The 22,958-nt window shown below is 38.2% G+C and overlaps 1 protein-coding gene across 2 annotated transcripts in view; it reads right to left on the bottom strand.

The window, feature by feature from the left end:
* Nucleotides 1–579: 579 nt before the first annotated feature.
* Nucleotides 580–22,958, bottom strand: part of rftn1 (raftlin, lipid raft linker 1) — a 154,917-nt gene continuing 132,538 nt past the window's right edge. For both annotated transcript variants that reach the window (XM_062957592.1, XM_003222168.4), the window contains exons 7-10: nt 21,699–21,814; nt 7,137–7,240; nt 4,684–4,765; nt 580–2,563 (exon numbers count right to left, since the gene is read on the bottom strand). In XM_062957592.1, coding sequence (XP_062813662.1) covers nt 2,102–2,563; nt 4,684–4,765; nt 7,137–7,240; nt 21,699–21,814 — 764 coding nt within the window. In that variant the 3' untranslated portion in view covers nt 580–2,101. The remainder of the gene's footprint in view (nt 2,564–4,683; nt 4,766–7,136; nt 7,241–21,698; nt 21,815–22,958) is intronic.

Here is a 22,958-nt window from a genome sequence, read left to right as displayed (position 1 = left end):
CCTTGGAGATGTCTACGAACAACGCTGGCTCTTCGGCTTAGAAATGAAGATGAGCACCAACCCCGAGTCAGACACAACTAGACTTAATGTCAGAGGAATACCTTTACCTTACCTTTAATGCACTTAGTGGCTGTTTTAGACATTTACACAAATTCGTTAGCAACAACTTGCAGTGTTTACAGCGGACTCTGAAGAAAATTCTTCAGCTGTATTTAATAAAAAGGAAAATCAGATTGTTTAGCAAGCCTTGCAAATACTGATTTATCATCAGTAAAAGCTTGATTTGTGCACCTATTTTATATACCTATATAATGGTTCATGTAGAAATTTATCAGACAAAAGGGGCTCCCAAGTGGAAGAAGTTTAAGAAATCCATGTGCTAAGAGACCTCTCCTGAATCCAATATGCCTTCAAGTATAAGTACTGGCACAAAGGTGTGTGCTATATATCCTGCCAAAAATGTTTAAGTGTATTTCGGAGGAATGAGGCTCTCTAGTCCTGTATTAAAAAAATACCATACAAAGAATGACGAGATACTTCAGAAATGAAAATATTCACTGCTTTTGAAGACGTCTAAACTGGTTTGTGATGCATATTTTTACTGACTTTTACAAAACAGACACAGTTACTTGTATTTATGAAGCAATTAAACAAAATATTAGGGCATGGATATTTCATGGTTGCTTCAGGGTCAGACATTCCTTTGTAGAATTCCACAAGTAATTAAAGTTATTTACAATGCTATTTTCTGAATATTTAGCTAAGTTGCTAAAGCCAAAGTAAACATTCTTCGATTACCAGGGGGAAAAATATTACATTTCGTTGTGCGTGTGTGTAGAATGAAATGATTTAAACTGTCCTTCCATTATCTTTTATGTAGCCATTTGAAGTGGTACAGTTTTGTTTTAAAGTGTTCTTTAAATTGCAGTTTCTTGCAGATGAAGCTGACAGTTTAAAATAGCTTAAGTATGCAGGATGTGTACCTAGAGACCATGTTTTATTGAGTCAAAATACTTTACAGAGAGGCTAATGGGAACTGTCAAACATATATCAGCCAATAGGGAAAAGGAGCTTTAGTGTTTATAGGCTCCCAAGTTTCAATTTGTGCAAGGACAGAAGGCATTTTTAAAACATTAACAAGTTCTAAATATTGTCCAAACGTGGACGCAGTTGAGTTTACTCAGTGACAAAAATACAACACATAAATGAAGAATTATAAATCGGAATTTGAGTATATTTAAATAACTCAAATTTAATTGTAAAAATGAAGCCGTCTGAAAATATAAGAAAGTTAGTGATTTTATATTATGTAATATCAGCAGAGGAAATGTTGTTTTGAATATCAGTTTCTCAATCAAAACCATAGAGGTTTCCTCTCGCCTAATATTTGCAAATATTATTTTAATATGGCATATTCTCAGCAAAGAGTTACTTGCTTGGAGTACAATGTAAGCAGGTGGAAAGCACCCAATTCTTTGTAAAAATGTATATAAAATAACCAGATCTTTTTACATGCTTTTTATTTTATGATCATGGTATATGTGAGATCTTTATTAGTAACCTACATGGTAATTGGATACACTGAGTAGGAATTAGATTCTTAAGCCTTTAGAAAAATCATTGCTTCATTTCTGCCACTAGCGGTTTCTCAGATAAAACACATGGCTTCGTTATTGCTTCATAATGTTTGCAGGAGATTAGTAGTTCCAAAGGCAAGACAAATAGACGTGTTTAAGACAAAGAAAACCAATGCCTCAAAAGTTTCTTCTTTTATCCTGAATTTCATGTGACAAACTACATAAAAATATGGCACACATCAATTACGTTTTGATTTTTTTAAAATTAAATACAGGACATACTATTTTTTTTTGTTTGGTTTAAAAAGCAGCTCAACACAACTGAAACATCCATGGGTTTTCTTAAACAGCAGGAAATGCCTGAAAAAGTTTGCATACTTTGCCAAGTTGGACAATTAACAGTATTAATATTTCCACTGTGTACCTGTGGAAACCCAATGGTGTCAAATTAAGTTTTTTATGCAATCCTGTTCAACACTGATTCATCAAAGTGAGTTCTTTACTTTGGCAAAACATTGCCTTTCTCAGTCAAACTGACATGCAGGCTCAAAACTGGATTCTATCAGCTCTGCCCCATAGTCCACATCATTGCTTTCTGCAACACAGGGCTCTTGGGACATTTGGCCATCACAGTCTTCCTGGAAGCCTCTCTGATCCAAACACAAGGCATTTGGGTCTTGGTCAACATCATGACCAGCATCCCATGTTTCTACAGCCATTTGATTGTTGTAATCAGGCACATCCCTGCAGCCAAGGCCTTCGGTTCTTCCATCTTTGGCACCAGCCAACTGTTGATCTGAGATTACTGGAAAGTGCAAACCACTACCAGTTCTGGAGAACCGTGTCTCTGAATTCCTAACGTTTTCTATCATTTCGGACTCTTGCATTTCTTCTGTCTGCTGCTGCTCTCTGGCACTTAGTCTTGCCTTCAGGGATTTCTTGGCTTGCTTGCGGCGCCTGTCCTCCTTGGAGAACCTCCAGTGAAACTGCAAACAAAGGGGGAGAGGCAATATTTAAGCAGAATTCGTTTTTAAGTTCCACGCTTTCAAGTTAATTTTTCTACACATGTGATAAGACCAGTTTTCAGTTTTTTATTTTTAAACAGAAGTATTTTAGGCAAAATGGACAGTAGCCTGCTTGTTAGCTTTGCTATAGCTATAAGCTAAGTATTTTGTTAAAAACTAATCTTCTTAAGGCAGTAACTTTTGGTTAGCTCTTTTGGCAGAAAAAGTGTATGCGGTACCAACTGTAGTTTTTCCATTCTATTATGTGAACCAGAAAATGTTAGCTTCAAACTGAAAATTTGATGAAAGCATGTAAAACACTTCAGTTGGTATTCTGTGCAGTATGTTTGAGATCGTGAGTCAGGCTTGTGTAACTGTGTGTGCTGACTAATGGCAACCCTATAGAATTCATAGGGTTTTCTCAGGCGTGGTTTTGCCAGTTTCTTCCTTTGAACTATAGCTTATATCAACCGATATTCATTGGCTGTCACTCATCCACATAATAATCAGGGCTTCCAAGATCAAATGGGATCTGGTGCCTTTAAGAGTATTTAGGCATAAGCCAGGCTCACAAACTCATAATTTTTAGGATTCATATTTACAGTTAATAATGACCAAACGTGATCCCAAAATCTACCCCTTAAGCCTGGCAATGCGTAACTGAAGGGTTTCTGGGGCACATAAATTGGAGTGCTCTCCCAGTTGCAGGGTGTGTTATGAGAAGCAACCATGGCATTATCGCAGCTCCATCTGATAAGGCAGGATTGTTGGCTGCTTTTCATAAATCAGTGGAAGCATTAAGGACACAATGCAATGCCCTGTGTCCACAGATAATAATGGAAACACACCACATGAGACACTATGGTCTTACAGTATCATGGCCTTGTTTCAGTCCTTGACAGTCCTTAAGATTTCAAGAGACTCTTGAAAAAACATTTTCTACTACTGAGAGTGCAATGTTGAATTTAAACAAAAATCACTATTCTCCCCTGAAACAGGTATGGGAATACAATAAAGCACTGCTATGGGAAAGGGATCCTTATGTGAGGATTTCTTGCCAGTTATATAAACAGGTGCTTGAAAATTATGGTATGTACACTATTTTTAAAAACCACCATGCAGTTTCAAGCGACTCTTGAAAACTATTTATATGCAGAACATTCCAGTAGTTTTCTGAAGAATGTAGTGCAGCAATCCAAAAGGGATGAAGCTACAAGGAGGTTGCTGTGTGACAATAAGCTTGACAAGAACTCGGCTTCCTGCATAGGCTAAGCAACCTGGGTCATCTGATGGCACTCCTATTAAATGCAGATAATTTGTCTGCTTCATTCCTGATCACACCATCTTTCATTTCATCAGGTAGAAATGCTGACATTGACCACCAGGTCACAGATCGGATCGTCCATCTCACCATTAGAGTTTTATCAAGACAGCGTCCTCTTGTTTATTTCAAAATGTATTATCATAGCAGTGCAAAAGGAATACAGCCAAACCATTTTACTTTATTGTTTAAAGTATCTTCTTCGAAATAGTCACCCCATTCACACTTAATGAGAAAACAGATGCTACAAAGACCAACATACACACCAAATGAGACCACCGCCATGCACTACAACCGCATGCTAAGTAACACCTGTGTAGTTTTTGCTGTTATGTTTGATTTTATTTTTGTACTGCAAGTCACAAACAGAATAAAACTGTTAAATGTAGTATAGGACTACAAAATAAGTTTAGTTGCCAAAGGGCGAGAGCAACTGAATCACCCACTACATAGCAATAGCTAAAATTTAGATCTTTTTTCATCTTGCAAGGTGAGGAAAGGTGTAGACAGGGATACAAGGGAGAAAGCAGAGAACCTTTAATAAAAAATAAGACAGTTCCCTCACTAAAATGGAGAGAGGAAGGTGGGGGTCTTCTCGCCTCTTTTGTATTTCTGAGTACTTTTCTTCAGTTTAACAGCTCAAGTCATAGTTCAGCAAGTGTTCAGCAAATCTTTTAAACCGCAGCAATGTTAAACAAGCCGTTTCTACTGATGTGGAAAATCAATTAGACTATGAAAGCTTTGCCAAGACAAACACAGAGAGCAAATCAAGGCCATATACCTTAGGTTGTTTCTTCTTGGTTTTCTGGGGCAAGAAGGGTCTCTGAAGAAAGACAATCTGCTTAGTGGATAAATTCCCATCGCTGTTTTGAAAAAAGAAAAGCACAACCACAGCCTGTAAATGAGTTCCATATATCCACAACATCGTTTAATATCTATGATGCGTCTCATGATCACACCTTCAAAGCAATTTTGAAAAAGATACTTAACTGAATACACAAATATCATTTTTCACACTAAGAGCAGTGGGCTTCATACTGAGAACATACAGCTGTCCAGAGCCATATAGAAAAAGTGTGACTCATGCTGATTTTGACCTCCAGCCGCAATTTTGCTGCCCCCTATTTCCCCAGGAGACCCCAAAAGTTAACAATAAAGTGGCAAAAATATGTGATTTTCCCCACCAACAACCTCAATCTTCTCATCCAACAGGACTAGTAAATTATCACAACAAAAGGGAACACTTCCAGGATGATGGCAAAATGTATGCTAGTGGCAGGTTACAAGAGCATCATGGCAAAAACTAGTCCCTGCCATTCAGTACAATTAGTCATGTCCGGTATAAAGTATAATTTCAATCATGGGCTTAATTCTTGAGGAACAAAGGCCAATAGATAGCTAGGTGAAGCCTCCAAAGTGATCCTGGGGAGAGAAAACAGAAAGGCCCTCATTTTCAAATGTAAGAAAATCAGGAGGAAGTAGACACTAGATAAGATGGATCCAGAAAGGTTTTATGTCTTAATGCAAGTACAACCCAGAAAGGTTTTATGTCCTAATGCAAGAACAACCCAGCCCTCCATTGCTTTTCCTGCACCACAAGGTATTATCGCTATTCACCCCCCATTATTTAAGTAGTCCAAGGAAATGAAATATAAGTGGAAAACTAATTTCCCCCTCCATTAATTTTCCTCCTGAATATTAGCTTCTCCCTCAATTTCCCGTTGATAACACACAGAGCTGGGAATGGAAGTGGAAAGAAGAGACATCAAAATACATGATGCCTTGGGGCTAGAATATCAGAAAGACTGCCTCCTCCCATATTGGCTGGCCTGAAATCTAAAATCATCAGTAGAACTATGGTATCAGTCGGGGATGGTGGTTACATGTGTGGCAGGGCTTTCTCTGAAGCAGCATCATGATTGTGGACCCTCTCAAAGGAAATCAAGCTGGCTTCATCTCTTTGCTAATTTGATTGGTCTTTGGATGTCTGTTCCAGCTCTTTCAATAACTGTATTTAGAAGTCTATATGACCTGTTACATTACATAACTTTAAGTATAGTTTGCTACATCACAGAAGTGCTAAGAAAACCCTTCACTGAATTGTGAAGATGGGAAACCAGCATTGATGCCCAATGCTTATCAGGACTGATGCAATGTGCATATCAGTCTCATTGCACATCAATTATCAAGGTGTATTGGGCTCTTTCCTGGCTCTGCTATGTAGTAATGTAAAATGAGCCCTCTTGCTTGAAATGCACATTCAACTAATTCTACGCAACTTAGTTGCAACTACACAACTAATTCTAATTCCACATATGGAAGTCCGCTTACAAAGAAGCAAGTCTCCAACAGAAGTCCAACTGCTGTTTTTAAAATTGTTGCTAAATCTATTTGTAAAGGGAAGCTTTGGCTGTTTTAATTGATTTTTCTGTATTTATTTAAAGTTTTTAAAAACTGTTTTAACCTACTGTGACTCATTTCAGGGGTCCTTGTGAGCTGATAGGCAATACATAAATGTCATAATTATCATAAATGAATAAAGGACAGGTCCCAGACATAGTCTGGAAAGATGACAAGTTCTCTTCTCCATCAAATGAATGGGAGAATTCAAGTGTTGATTAGATAAAGGTAAAGGTTTTCCCCTGACGTTAAGTCTAGTTGTGTCCGACTCTGGGGGTTGGTGCTCATCTCCATTTCTAAGCCAAAGAGCCGGCGTTATCCGTAGACACCTCCAAAGTCATGTGGCCAGCATGACTGCATGGAGCACCGTTATTTTCCCACTGGAGTGGTATCTATTGATCTACTCACATTTGTATGTTTTCGAACTGCTAGGTTGGCAGAAGCTGGGGCTAATAGGAGGAGCTCACCCCGCTCCTCAAATTCGAACCACCGACCTTTTGGTCAGCAAGTTCAGCAGCTCAGCGGTTTAACTCACTGCACCACCAAGGGCTCCGTGTTGATTATATCTTCCTTTAAATTTAGAAGATTGATCCCAAGTTCTTGAAGAACATTTTTATTTTAAATTAGGACAAAATGTGCTAATGACCATGATGGCCAGGGATGATGAGAGTTGTAGCCCAGCATATGTGGAAGGTACTGAGTTGGAGAATGCTTCTCTATCACAATTCCTAGAGTCACAAGCTGACAAACTACACACAGAGAAATTATAAGAACACGAATATAATTTTTATAACGAGACTCTTAATTAAGAAAAAGGTCACCCTTTTGCAGTACCTGTTTGTCTTTACAACCGGCGTGGGAAGCACACAAGTCAGCTGCCAGCCATACATGGCAAGAGAATTCAAGAGAGGGATATAATCAGCTTGTACTCGAGCCCCCTGAGGAAGAGAAATTAAACCATTAGGGTTAAATGTGAAAAGCGAGACTTTTTATGTAAAGGTTGTTTAGTAATGGGTGTGATCTTTTCTGCAAGTTCAGCAAAACCAAGAAAAGGAATTAATACTGAAAAACAAAAGGAATGAAGGGTCATTTTTCAGTTCTTGCTGAAGGGTTAAATAATTTTGTTTAAGCAATAGAAACACATTTCGTTCCATGCTCCAAAACCTTCCATGTGGCAGCTGATGAATCAGATCAACAGGACTAATTCATTTTGTTTTGTTGGAGTTCTCCTGGATGAATAGCCTCTTGCGATATTAGCTGAAAGTGAACAATTACCTCCTTCCAGACAAAAGGGTATTCAAGCAATACAAAAACCCAGCTATGCTAACATGGGTCTGATTCTGCCCTAAACATGCAGAGAAGAGTTGCAAAGCAAGGAGCAAATACATTTACATCACTTGAGCCAAAAGGGGGAAAATCGCTCCTTTGATTTCCAAGGGAACTCATGGTGTGCTAAACGATGTTATTGTGGTAATGAGCCCGGGTCATTTGCATCCAACAGCATTGGCGAGAAAATATGAATGCAATCTGCTTTATTCTGTTCCTTACCCACGGGCACATGAGCCTGGCCAGTTTGTTATTTTCATCAGCAAATATCTGGGCAAGACCAAAACGGTGGCTTTTACTTTAAAGTATGTCTCAGAGAGGGATCTATAATGTGGCACTCCCTAATTGTCATTTCCGCTATACAAAACCAAATGATTCCCTACAGCAAAGGGCAAATGGAGTATAGTCTTGCTTATCCAACATAAGCGGGCCAGCAGAACATTGGATAAGCGAAAATGCTGGATAAAATGGAGGGATTAAGGAAAAGCCTAATAAACATCAAATTATGTTACGATTTTACAAATTAAGCACCAAAACGTCATGTTTTACAACAAATTGATAGAAAAACAGTTCAATACATGGTAACCTTAGATAGTAATTACTATATTTACTATATTTACGAATTTAGCACCAAAACATTGCAATGTATTGAAAACTGATTACAAAAACATTGACTACTAAAAGGCAGACTGCATTGGATAATACAGAACATTGGGTAAGTGAAGGTTGGATAAGTGAGACTCTACTGTATAACCTATAGCATTAAGCCCCCCAACAACCCAGTGAGGTAGGGTTTTATAATTCATTTTACAAATGAATTAGTTTTTTTTTTAGATCACACAATGATTCCTATATAATTATTCTGGCGATGTGTTAATCTTATTTCCTAGATATTATCCAAGCCCAGATGGATTGGAGTGTCCAAATATCTTTTAAACACACCCTAAATAAAAGTTTGTTTTTGTGAAGATTGTAAGACAGGATATAGGATTCCTGTTTGAAATTGGACCAGGCAAAACCATTTGCAGCAAAGTCTGAGATGAACATGCTTACAGAGGCGCAATCAGTATCAGCATTGCTGTGACCCATTTCCTCCAGAGCATAGCAGGATGCTTTTGACAGCTATCACAATCACAACAGGACAGCAGTGCCTTACTAACCAAGGCCCTGGAATATCTGGCTGCCAAACAGATTTCTTTCCTCTTGCTAGTTTTTCAAATGGCCCAAAGCCTGAGGGTCCTAGTTACCAGGGAACACCACCCACTTCCATCAAGGCACGCAACACGATGTCAAAAACCAGACTCTAAGCTGTTTTGGCATCTGATAAGACCAACCGTACAGTACAATGGCAAAGCTCTTGACTTCTCTAGAAGCTGAACCACTGAGCTGCTGCAACTCTTCTCTGCCCCAGAAGGTTTGTCTCACTTAAGCAATGCTGCAAAGCCCCAATTGGTTCAGCTCACAATAAAAATACTCCAAGCAGATGCCATTATGTATCTTGCATAGTAACATCTCAAGGATTATCCATAGTTATTATTTTGCTAATATCCTGTCTCTTTTCCTAATTTGCGACCCAAGGAAACAATCAGTTAAGTAACAAATAAGCTATGATGTTTTTAAATACTAGTTTAAAACAATGAGGATGAAAGGACAGCACCCCTTACTAAAAGAGCTTTCCACAGCAATCTGTTAAGAGCCAAGCAAAGAGCAGAACCCCGGATCAGAGTTGCGAGTTAAGCAACTTAAACTTATATGGACTCAAATGCCCCTCATCCTCAAAAGCTAGATTACTGAACAGATTTCTAAACAGCTGAGTTTGTCCTCCCAACAAGTATGACTATTACAGCTATACGTCAACCAGTACATGGGATCCTATATAGGTAAAGAAATATGTTTTCATCTCACACAGATTAAGACCATTTTAAACTCATTTGCAACTCCTTAGCTACCATACCTAATGGTTGCAGCAACAAATCAGGATTGGTTATAGTGCAGAGGGGAGTTCAATTCAGTGAATGGAAAATCTGCTTTCAGGGGCTACAACTACCAATAGTGCCTTATGGCAGTCATACTCAAAGTAGAGGTCTATGGACCAATGTTGGTCCATGAGATATCGGCTGCTAGTCCACAGTATGTTTTTAAGAAAGAGAATCTTATAGCCAATGGGCACGGATACGATGCCAGTCCTTTGCATCCTGGGGAGAGGAGACCTGCTGATTCTCAACTTCAAGCAGCCTAAGAAGCAACAGCTTTCAAGTATATTTACCACCTTTGCCAGTATGTTTGCACTGGGAATGACAGGATCTGCTATTCAACATACTGGGAGGGCATCAGGTTGGGAAGGCTGGCATAAGAGTCTGCAGCAAGGCAGCCCAATTCTCTGTGACTTATATTTTTCAGTGGACACCCAGTATGGCAAAAACCCAACAGTGTCCTTTCAATGAATTCGACCAGAATCAATGATCCTCCAGTTGCTCTTGAAGTCCCCATCCCCTCCATCAACTATAAAACCCAGTTCCAGAGGGTTCAGAAATCCCTTGGAGCATACTTTTGGACCTCTAAAGGGCTGCACTGAGAAAGCCGTGTGTGCAGAGGTGTTGGATAGAGAAGTACATCCATGGATCTTGTCTTGTTTTGCTTTGTTTTGATTGTGGTTTTTAGGTTTTAAAAGAATAAAATTCTGATATTTCCCCATATCTTTGGCTTCTGCAATCTCCTCAGTACTTCTCTCATTTCACAGTGACCCTATTTTACTACTTTTTTACAGTTACTGTCTGAGTGCATTATTAGAGGATGTCAGTAAATGACACTGAAGCCCAAGCATTTATATATAATTTTATACACTGCATTTGAGACAGTGCAAAATCCTAATTTCTAACACCATACGTGAAGTTAATCTGTAATAATTGCCTCAGATCTTTCTTTCTTCCTTTTGGAAAGGGGAAGCTCAGCAGAAACACAAAATGGTCAAAACCTCAAGACACAATATTTATTTCAAAAGCACAGTTATAGGGAGTGGAGACGGGGGGGAGATCTGCAAATCAAACCGAGAGACTTTTCCTTCCATGAGTGAGAGAGAGAGCAACATTTTAATGAACTCATTCCCCATTCTCCCACAGTTGATAAGTAATCTCTGATCACACCTGAGTGTCAAAAACCAGAGCATGTTGCGCTGACTGTTTTCCTGTCTTGCAGCAGATAAAAAGAATTCAATTTTACTTATGATTTCTGCTGTTTGTTTGTTTTTTGTCTCTCACACAGCAATCGTCTAGCTCATTAGGAAAAACTAGAAAGCTCTGCAATTTGAGAAAAAGGCAAAAGAAATATCTAGGCCAAGCCAGTATAAATAAAAACAACCTGTACTAGCAGTTTTGTCTTTACCCTCCTACTGCAGATTTAAAGATAAGATAAACTCAAGCAACAAACAAAATAACATGGTTCACAATTGTGGTAAGACTACAGAAAGTTATTTTGAAATAATTTTTCCCCCTAATCTATGGATCAAATTACATGGCAGCTATAGAATTTATATAATTTCATTAATTTAAATGGTGTTCCTAATCATAAATCTAGCTCAGACTTTTATAAACTGAAGCAAGGCAACATAAGTAGGCATCACAGAGGCTTGTTAAGGAAAGCCAGGAAGTGAAATCACCATTATTGTTTCTATACAGCTTTGTTACCAAGAAGAAACGATCAGTACTATATCAACAAATACATATAGAATTGTGAAAAGATATATTCTGCAGATCTTTACATCAGGTGCAGTCTACTTTGGTTATGTGTCACTCAGGCACCTAATTAAGCCACTTTGGGATGCTGGATGATATGAGTACAGACACCACACGTAACAAAGCCACTGACAAAGAAGCTTCTTTTAAAAAAAAAAATTCATTCCCAACCAAACCCTTTTTCTTCTTGTCCTCTATCCGGCAGGAAGTTTTTAACAAATCGTCATTGAAGGATTACTAAAAAAGGGTTGGAGAAACACAGGCTTCCAGTTCTGGGTTGCAGCAGCAATCCTGTGATAAACAATGTAGTAAGCTTGATCCGTAAAAGAAGCTCTTGCTCAATGGTTCTCAACCTGGGGTCCCCAGATGTTTTTGGCCTTCAACACCCAGAAATCCTAATAGCTGGTAACTGGCTGGGATTTCTAGGAATCAGAGGCCAAAAACATCTGAGTACCCAGGTTGAGAACCACTACTAGCTGATCCTTCTGTAACTGTATGGGCCTGCCTACAACAGGCAAGGTAAGTAATCCTTTGCAGTAACAGTAAAACGGGATATGGGAGAACAGATTAGTCTGGTTCGCTAGATACCTATAACATATTTTGAAGAAGCTTTCAATTGCTCTTTAGAAGATTCAAAATGTTTTCGTCTACTATGCAAGGCTTAACTGATTTGGTTGTTTCATTTCATAAAGACAGTCCCCAAGATATGAACAAGATAGGTTCTGTAGGTTTGGTCTTAACTTGAAATTGTATGCTAGTCGGAACAGGTACATTTTTAAAGTGTAACTCCAGTCAAATGTGTGTGTGAGAGAGTGATAACTTTATTTTGAAAAATTTGGCTTGTGGAAACAAAAATTGGTGATACAGCTTCAGTGGAGACCCCTTTCCCCCATGATAACTCTTTCAGGAGGGAATTTCCATTCCGAGGGGAGGATTTCTCTCACTTCCTCTTGTCTCACCACTGTTATTAACTATGAGTCATTTGTAAGTCAGATGTTTGTAACTCAGGAAATGCCTATATATTGTTTTGGATAAAAAGTTTGCTGAGATATGTTAACCTTTTCATTTTTGCAGTGTAGGTATTTGTCCTTATTTCATCCATGCTAACTCTTCTTCTGATACCAAATTTTCTGGTATAGAAGAAATGCATTATAGCTATATGTGAGTAATATGTATGTGGATAAGCACAGGTCCGTATACTTGTATATCAGTATTAGCACACCACTGGTAACAGGATGGTTAATGGCACCTTTGATGGAAAAATGTATGTCCGTATGGATGACAGTAAGGGGGAAAACAAAGTGGTTGCTGTGTGAGATGCTAACTGGGCAAACACAGTTGATCCAGAAAATACTTGTGTTTGTTTTGTTTTTGTTTTTCTTTGAGGGACAGACAGACTCTGGGTCACTTTATACAATTTCACTTTTTGCAAAATTTCGCTTTTTTAAAATATTGCCTGATAGAAGTCGATATTTTTGTGCAAAGCTGGTATTGGTGAATTTTGGAATTTTTTCCCAATGGATAATAATGGTTTGCCATTTTTGTGTGTGTCTCCAAAATAAAGCAGTGAAAAGGCAGAGGAGAAAATCCAAAGATTTTCCACGCTCAGTTTTGAAGTACAATCAGCACAAATCCTGAAACTGAAATTAAAAGTCTCTCTTTGGGTGAATCCTCTTTGCATATATCAGAAATGCACATGTATTCTGCAATATGAATCTGTAAGCTACAGTTCTGTCAACACTTATATGAAATCATTTCAATGAGAATTATTAGTCAGAATACAGGTCTGTGCTAAATGAAGAAAACTGACTTGCGATCTTGGTAGGAAATGTCAGTCAATGATTCTAATAAGTCATATGTATCAAACTAAGACCCGCAGGATGAATCTGGTCCGCCATATTATTTTATGTTGCCCTCCAGATGCTGGACTAAAACTCCTGTATTCCTCATCGTTAGAAATCATGATTAAATCATAAGAGTTGTGATACAGCAACATCTCAAAGGCTGCGATTTGTTCTGTTAAGTCAGGATAGTGGAGTTTGAATTGAGATACAATGCTTATGGACATAGTGTCTGACTTTAAAATATCCTTTAATCTTTCCCCAACATCAGAGCCACAAGTGCTGTTAGGTTGTAATTCCCATTATCCCCAGTCCACATGAAGTGGTCCTCCATGAAAATGGGTTTGCCACCTCTGCAGTAAGTGGTGTCTATTTAGCATCCACCCTCATAGCCTGTACCTATGTTTTGCATTTTGTATTATCCATTCCATACATCTGATAGTTTAGGAAGCACTGGTCTGAACGGATCGTGATTTGCACCTGAATTGGTTGCAGGAAAATTGCTACATATAGTATAATCCACACAAGCCTAAAGTTCATCTGAGGTTAAATTATCTCAGTTCAAGATTAGCCTTCTTAAATTTTAGAGAAATCTCTGTAAAACGGTTTTTAATCTGGAAATCATTAGTAGTCACATAGATCTGAATCAAGAATAAAAAACTAATGGCCTTATTAGAATTGATAGATCCACAGTGTTGCTTTCTCTCCCAAATTTCTCAAATAAATTTGTTTTTTGGATCACTTTGCAATCATAGCAAATAATTTTTTTTAAAAAACCCATAACTAAATTTCATGTGCACTGTGTCCACAATTCTTCTAATATATGTATTTTGTATGGACTTCTAGTGTGTGTGATTTTTGTAAGTTTCTCTTTAGATAATGCACCTTTATGCACAACTTCCATTAACACATTACTCTAAATGTAGACAAGATAGTCACAAAGCAAATGTATGATGCATTGAGTCATAATATGCCATCTTCCCCTCTTCTGAGTATTTTAATTAGGAAATCCAAATTCTGCTATTACCGTATATACTCGAGTATAAGCCAACCCGAATATAATCCGAGACACCTAATTTTACCCTAAAAAACTGGGAAAATGTATTAAATCAAGTATTAGCCGAGGGTGGGAAATGCAGCATCTACTGGTAAATTTCAAAATAAAAATAGATACCAATAAAATTACATGAATTGAGGCACCAGCAAGTAAAATATTTTTGAATATTTACCGTATTTCAAAGAAAAACAGTAAACTAGCTCTCTAAGTGGAAACGTAGGGTCAAAAAAACAATATGGTATTAACAATAATTTAATAATAATAATAATAATAATAATAATGATAATAATAATACTTCCATTGTATCCCGCCCTATCTATCTCCCCATGGGGACTCAGGCCAGCTTCCAACATGGTAACAGGCAACATTCAATGCCGATATAAACAATGCAGAGCTAGATATAGATCTATAATTATATATACTAATTTCACATATGCATTTCCCCCTGAAACGTTTGCAAATCCTCTATATATGTGCATTTCCCTCCTGCAGCTATCTAGAAATCTCTATATGTGTGTGTGTGCATTTCCAAGCCCTATAAATCTATATTTATATATAGCTAGATAGACATCTCTCTATATATAGATAATTATATCTGCATAGGATTTGCAACAACTTGCAAACATGTGAGGCAAAAATTTATATACAAAAATAATGTATATACATAGATACAGATATACAGATATATGGAAATCTCTAGATATCTATATGTATATAGGATTTGCAAAGACTTGCAAGCATATTAGGGGAAATTCATATATAAAATTAATATATAGAGAGAGATACAAATATTTAGATACATAGGGATTGCAAAGGCTTGCCAGGGGAAATGCTTATATATCTGTAGCAGAGATTAACAAATATTTCAGGGGAAAATGCTTTTATAAGATTAATGGGTATATATATATATATATATATATATATATATATATATATATTCTTCTTCCTGACTTGCAAGGGCTTATTTTCCTTTTCAAAACATTCCCTTGGTTAAGAGTGAGGGAGGCTTTGGAAAAGTAAACAATGATAAGGGTGGGTAAGGTGAGAGATAAATATGTCATATATTGCAAGCAACAGCCGCTGCCGGCTTGACCTTGACCTGATTAGAAGCCGGGAGAGGCTTTTTCAGCTCATAAAAAGGGCTGAAAAACTCGGCTTATCTTCGAGTATATACGGTATGTAGTTTTTGCGAAGTTGTATAGAAGAATAAAAGAACCACTAAATTCAGAGAACAGACACTACAATGAAAACTGTTGGAAATAAGTTATTTATAGCCGCACTGCTGTTTACTTTCATATCACTTATTTGGTACAAATACCATGTTAAAAAAAGGTGTGAGAAATCTTTCCTCTGCTCAAAGTGCAGCATTTTTAACTTTAAGAACTGCTGTCAAACCACATTGTGACATCTAACAATATTCTCTGGAAAACCTGCACATTTGGCTTTGTGAACTAGCTTTGGAAAGTTCAGCTAGCTACTCGTAGCTGCACAAGATAGAAAGATAAACCTTCACTAAAATAAAGTTTTCAAAGAACCCCCTAACACACACTCACACACACAAACACCATGGACAACATTTCTACTCATATAGAAGGAGAAGCCCTGAGGCCCAATCCTACCTGCTCTGTAGGTCACCTTCAAACAGGACCTTTCAACAGACTAGATTTCATGCTCATCACCTTTGCCCCCCTGCTGCTCTGCGCATGCCTCATTTGTGTGGCTACAGATCTCAAACTGTGTTGATCGAACCCCAAATCACTATGCATTTAGAAGATCAGTGCTGAAGGCCATATTGAAGATTGCTCTTTAGGAATATTTCCAGATAAAAATAACAAATCAACGTATCTGTACAACCCCTCTCCACATCACTGCTGCCCCCAGGTCAGAAACAGGCACTGCTTCATGGAAGCCTCAAAGCAAAGTAGACAACTACATGACAGTTTGATTTCCAAAACAGGGTTGAGAATGTATGCTTATAACCTGTGTCAAATGTTGAGAAAGCACAGCATTTTCACAACAAAAAGGCGCCTCAAGGTCTCCAGCAAGAGATGAAGAAAGACAACCATCACCATATGTCCTAAACAATTCTAAAAACCAAGTTGTAGTAACCTTCTGTAGCCAGGGCTGCATGTCACACAATGTTAATCAACGTGGAAAAGTAGGAAAAACCACCATGACAGATTAGAATCCTCAAACTTTTTAAGTGGAGCGCGGGTTCATGGTTTCTCAGATTGTTGGGGGGCCAGACTATGATGAAATAGTCCAAAATTAGGATTGTTTTTGTTGTGTGCCTTCAAGTCATTTCAGACTTAGGTCAACCCTAAGTCTAAAGTTTAGGACAAGGGGCAGGTAAATGACCTTGGAGGGCCACATCCGGCCCACAGGCCTTAGTTTGGGGACCCCTGAATTAGATATTGTAAACAATTGCAAGATATAATTAATCAGAGACCATAGAAGATGAAATAGTGCAAGGTGGCACAACTTTTTTTGCAGCCAATGCATCTCAGCAGCTCTAGCACTGAAGTAATCCATAGTGGAAGACATAATCATCACTACCCACCCACCAAAGGCAATACTGCCATCATTTGTTTTTGCTAAATTTGAATAGTTAAATATTGCTTTACAAGGGCCACAAGTGGTGACAGCTGGAAGGTTCACATTTTCTATATAATGACATTTCACACACCCACTGAATGCATCAGAGTGCTGTGCATGTTCTCCTTGCCTACACTTAGAAAGCCATAACATTGTTTAAATGCAAGTATGGTTAGAATTGTTGTTTTTTTTGTTCACAAGACAGTGAGAATTGCAAAAATTGTACCCAACTGCAGGTAAATGGAATTGTGCTGAAAATACAACGGAAGCTACATTATGCAGAATTCCAAGGCTTGGCATTTTTAAAATCTTTGTTGTTTTAAGAGCAGGGCATCAAAAGATAAAACACACAGGAGAATGCTATAAGACAGCTATTACTACTTTATCGCACAAGGCTCTTTTCCTGCTACAATGGTACTATGTGTAAAAACGCCATTAAATTTGCATCACTCTCTTTCTTTGACCACCTTCGAAACCATTCTGGGATTGCAATGTTTATTTGAACTAAAACCACATCAAACATTTGGGACTGGCCACTCATTACCTCCTCCAGGACATTATTCTTGCCCCTTTTCTTAGTTCAGCACACACATACACAGCCTTCTCCCACTCTAAAAATATAAATGAAAACTATTTTATATTTTAAAAGGTCTTTTTTTCCTCGTGAGGGGACAAACTAGACTTCTCAGTGACAGAGAAAAGCTGTTAAATCTGTCTAATCAATCCTCATGCCAGCTATTAGTATGTCTGAAGGAGGAAAAAGCAAGAAAGTGGTAAAAAGCTGATTTAATAAATGTTTTTTAACTGTAAAGTTATTTTGGTTTTTATCTTCTTGCATTTCCAGAGATGTGTATGAATGAGTGACTGTGTGAGAGAGGGGATGGGGCATAAGGACACCATGGCATTATTACATTATAGCATGATAAAAACTCTGGATTGAGGCTGGTAAAGGAGGCAGGGGTCAGTGGGAAAAGTTTTGGCTTCTCTGACAAGTCCCAGTTAAGAGGGAAGCAATGCATGATTTTTTTTCTAGAGGGAAAAAGTTTTAAAGTTTCTCACCGTTATTTGGCCAATTGAAAGCAAATCACCCCTTCTATTTCTCTCCTGACTTGTTCCTACCCAAAGCACACCCAAAATCGATAGAAAAGCTCTTATGAGCTTTCCCATAAGAAATCCCAGCACAACAGAAAGGAAGGTCATTATGAGATTTTTTGTGTGTGTTAATAAAAAAAAAAAAACACGTTCCAAATAGTATCTCACAGGAGAACAACAGAACACAAGAATAGCGATGTCATGTGACAGGCCCTATCCAAAAGCACCTATTATCCTGGTGCTATTGTGATTTTCCTGCTTCATGCTATAAGGTTGTTAGTTTCATGAGGGCAATCAGCAAACAAGCAAAAATAAGGCAAGGAAAAATTAAATGAACTTAATTTGACATGTGTTGTCGAAGGCTTTCATGCCTGGGATCACAGGGATGTTGTATGTTTTCCGGGCTGTATGGCCATGTTCCAGAAGTATTCTCTCCTGACGTTTCATCCACATCTATGGCAGGCATCCTCAGAGATCCTCTGAGGGTGCCTGCCATAGATGTGGGCGAAACGTCAGGAGAGAATACTTCTGGAACATGGCCATACAGCCCGGAAAACATACAACAACCCTTAATTTGACATGTTACCAAGATTCTGTCAATCAGCCTATACAAAATTGGATGTGACTTGAAGGCAAGTTATGAGGCTTGACTGCTGAAGCTAAGCAGGTCTTATTCAGTACTAAGACTGAAAACAAAGTAGGCAATTAAATATCCCACTTTAAAATTCCCTATTGGAGAAAAAGGAGTATCTAAGTAAAGCAATCAGAGAGCATTACTATGGCTTATAACAGCTTTTTAATTCTGTAGTAGTAGGGGACCCATTAGGATGGCCATCTCTTTAAGAGTAATGGATCAAATTGCTCTCCTGAAGCCTCCTGTGTATTTTGTTGCTAATAAGTCTGGGAGGTCTATTGTTCATCTCTGGAACCAGGAAAAGACTAGACTGGTTGACACAACCATTCCTAGAATCCACAGGCATAGAGCCAATTCAGCTAGGTTTATAAGATGTTGGCTGCAGCAGCAAAGGGAAATTATTGACAGATCTGAATTTTTCAGATGGGCCTGAATTCATCTTGAAGATAAATGTATAGCTAAGAAATGCTACTTCACAATCATGGCATTAGCACTGTTTAAACAAACAGAACTGTTGTAAGTGATAAAGAACATGTTAGTTTTCATACTCTTATAAGTCCACTATAACTGGTTATCATTTACTTGCAGATAAAGTTGCTTGCAAACATTGTGACTTAGGGTCCTTCCAGAAAGGCCCCATATCCCAGGATCTGATCCCAGGTTTTCTCCTTTAAATTGGATTATATGAGTCTACACTGCCAGATAATCTGGGACAAACAGAAAACCTGGAATTAGATCCTGGGATATATAGAGTCCACAATTAAAGAACCAATTCTGAACATGATTAGTTCTACCTAGGATATGTTACAACTGAAAAAAGAAGTTTATAGCATTAGCTGAGATAGTCTCAGTCAACTTCTGATGAGGTTGGTGATGCATCTGATGAAGTAGACTTGGCTTATAAAAGCTTATGCTCCAAACTTCTCTCAGTGATTCTCAAAGATGCTACACGATTCCTTTGGATATGGTCCAGTTTGTGCAACCTAAAATGACATTACTGAGGTTACCTCAGTCCACAATTAAAGAACCAATTCTGAACATGATTAGTTCTACCTAGGATATGTTACAACTGAAAAAAGAAGTTTATAGCATTAGCTGAGATAGTCTCAGTCAACTTCTGATGAGGTTGGTGATGCATCTGATGAAGTAGACTTGGCTTATAAAAGCTTATGCTCCAAACTTCTCTCAGTGATTCTCAAAGATGCTACACGATTCCTTTGGATATGGTCCAGTTTGTGCAACCTAAAATGACATTACTGAGGTTACCTCATACTTCTTTGGCAACATCCAGAGTGGGAAAGACACTGAAAGAAGGCGTTGAAAAAGTATCTTGAAAAACCACTCATTAGCTCCCACCAACCTAAATAATTACTGGCCAAACTCCATTGACTTTCCTTGAGCAAGTTAACCAAGTGAGCAGTGGCATCTCAAAATTAAATACTCCTGAAGGAAATCAGATTCCTCTCAGATTCACTTCCAAACAAGGACTAAACTGAAAGCAATTTGGTTTCCCCTGCTGGGTGAGCTATGACAGGAGTTGGATGTTCAGCCCATTTTAAAAATCACTGGGCCACACAACTGTCCCACTTTAAATTTCAGATATCCAATTACAATGTTTGTCCATGTCCAAGGAATGGCAAGAAGAGCTTTCAAGCTTTACTAATAATAATTATAATACCTATGTTATGTCTCACTTTGCTAGGACTGTATTAAATAGTTCTGGAACTGAACAGGAATAAGCAGATCTAAAACATTTTTTAAAGCTACATCAGTATGATCAATGTTAACCGTGTGCTTATATACTGAGTTGATTAAACACATAACAAGAGCCCAATGACCTGCAAAATACATTTCTGACATTTGTTGTAATTAAATCCTTCAATTTCAACATTTTTAAAAGCTTTTGCAAAATATACAGGTGACTTCACCACTGACACAATGAAGAGTCTCGAAAAAATGTTCAGAGCCCTGTTTCATGTATTCCTTTTCCCCTTTAAAGAGGTAGTCTCTATGTGAAAACACGGAGGTGTTTATGCAGGATGACACTAGTATTTTTAATGTACCACAGTGTATTCTGATGTTTCTCTTAGCTATTGTATTTAGAAGACTGCTGTGAGAGATAAATGTACCCATCATAAATTACTCAGTCTGAGTGTAGAAAAAAATGAATCAATGAAGCTGCCTCAAATGTCTGATATTACTTAGTTCATCAATGTGAAACATCTTAAAATAATATTTTCAAAAATGAGAAAATTAACTGAATGTAAATTAAGATAATGCTGGAGCAAGTAGACAAATTAAGAAGCCGTCATCTTGTTTTCAAAAATGTGTTCCAGCTCAATTATTTTTGTGAGATAGACAAATTTATTCCTGCTATAACAACTACTAGTTCGTTTAATCTATGGCATTAAGCCCGCCAACAGACCCCTGAAGTAAACCAACATTGTTTCCATTTCACAGATGGAGAATTATATGGAACTAGTAGCTTGTTCTGGGGGTACACAGGGAGTTATATACAATTATATTGTTTCTCTCCTAATGCTGTCCCCAGGCCAGGACAAAACTCAGTTGTCCAAAGACTTTCAGTGAACATACTCTGCATTAAAGATGGCTTGACTATCTATGATTCATAGTACACAGCACAAGTTCCTTGCCTAAAATAAGACAAGACTCAGCAACACTGCAGGTCAAGAAGAACAGGTGGTTCAGAATTAAGCAGTGAGATGTCTGTCTGTTGTAATACCCCTTTTAGTGTTTCTTCAACTCCTGGGTCTATTTCAAAGTACTTCCCAAGGTATGATCAAGATAGAATCTGTACGTTTGGTTCTTAAGTTGAATTTGTAACTCCAGACATATTCTTTTATACCTTAAAGTACTTAATTTAAAAAAAAAAACCATAAGGAAATCAATCAGATGCAAGTAAAGATACAATCATATCACTGTTCTCACTAATGCTCCCAGCCATACCATACTGGGGTTATTGGGAATATACTTTGAATATTTTTTTACATAGTACTACAAAAAGTTATTAACATTTTCAGCAAACAAAAATAAAAACAACAGATTTTTCATTGGCTCATGACCCGGGACAGAAGAAACAGGAAAAAACTGCACACTTACTTCCAGAACTGTCCACTGTTCTACAACAATAGCATCATAGCCTTGTATATTTTTGCTGTCATCCACAGAGAGATCTTCGAAGATGAACAACCCATCTGCCATGCCCTGAAAGGAATCTGTAAAATAACAAATGGCTTCAGTAATACAAAATTGTGTATGCTAAAAACGCAGTTTTAAGTATGTGTTTTCTTTATCAGAGCTCATATTTCTTCTTGAAATGTTTACAGCAGGATAGGCAAGTGTGGAAGAGTAGGGGGTAGCACTAGCCACCCAGTAGACCAGTGGTTCCCAATCTTTGGTCTTCCAGGTGTTTTGGACCTCAACTCCCAGATATCCCAGTTAGCTTTTCAACTGTTAGGAATTGTGGAAGCTGAAGTCCAAACCACCTGAAGGACCAAAGGTTGGGAACCACTGCAGTAGATACTGGAGGGCTACAAAAACAAAACTGTGGAGTCATGGGGTATTCTCATCCACTTTTTAGGTCTTCCTCGATCCCTAGATCTAGGGGTGCCAAAAGAAGTGGTAATACTTTCCACACATCTTAAAGGTAATTTTTGAGGCATTTTGGAGAAATATTTTGATCCCTGGGAGGCTTGGTGTCTACAAAAACAGCCCTGGGGGCTCCATGCAGTCCAAGGGTCACACTTTGCACTTCCCTGGTTGTATTGCTAGAAATTATTATGGGATGGACATTTACATATACCGGCAAACATTTTAACATATTGAATGTATGCAGTACAACCTTAGCAATGGTCACTTCTACCGAGTTTGGAGCATGAAGCATTCCTTCTCTCTCCTTTAAATAATGCAGTCCCTGATCTGGCCATTCTGTCACACTGATCTGTCTAGTTCTACTCCAAATTTCTACTGTCCCAAAAAACCCCAGCAGTATCATTTATCAATAGGAATAAGAATGAAAAGGTAAATGACAGATTTCAGTTAAAGGTTTCTATAGGCACAGTGGTGTTAAAGCGGTGGCACAGTGTGTTAAAGCGCTGAGCTGCTGAACTTGCAGACCGAAAGGTCCCAGGTTCAAATCCCAGGAGCGGAATGAGCGCCTGCTGTTAGCCCAAGTCCTGCCAACCTAGCAGTTCGAAAACATGCAAACGTGAGTAGATCAATAGGTACCGCTCCGGCGGGAAAGTAACGGCGCTCCATGCAGTCATGCCGGCCACATGACCTTGGAGGTGTCTATGGACAACGCCGGCTCTTCGGCTTAGAAATGGAGATGAGCACCAACCCCCAGAGTCAGTCACGACT

Source organism: Anolis carolinensis, chromosome 6 (assembly GCF_035594765.1).
Source record: "Anolis carolinensis isolate JA03-04 chromosome 6, rAnoCar3.1.pri, whole genome shotgun sequence".
Classification (NCBI taxonomy): Eukaryota; Metazoa; Chordata; class Lepidosauria; order Squamata; family Dactyloidae; genus Anolis; species Anolis carolinensis.
The sequence above is the reverse complement of the archived record's forward strand: the minus strand, read 5'-3'. Positions and strand labels throughout refer to the sequence as shown.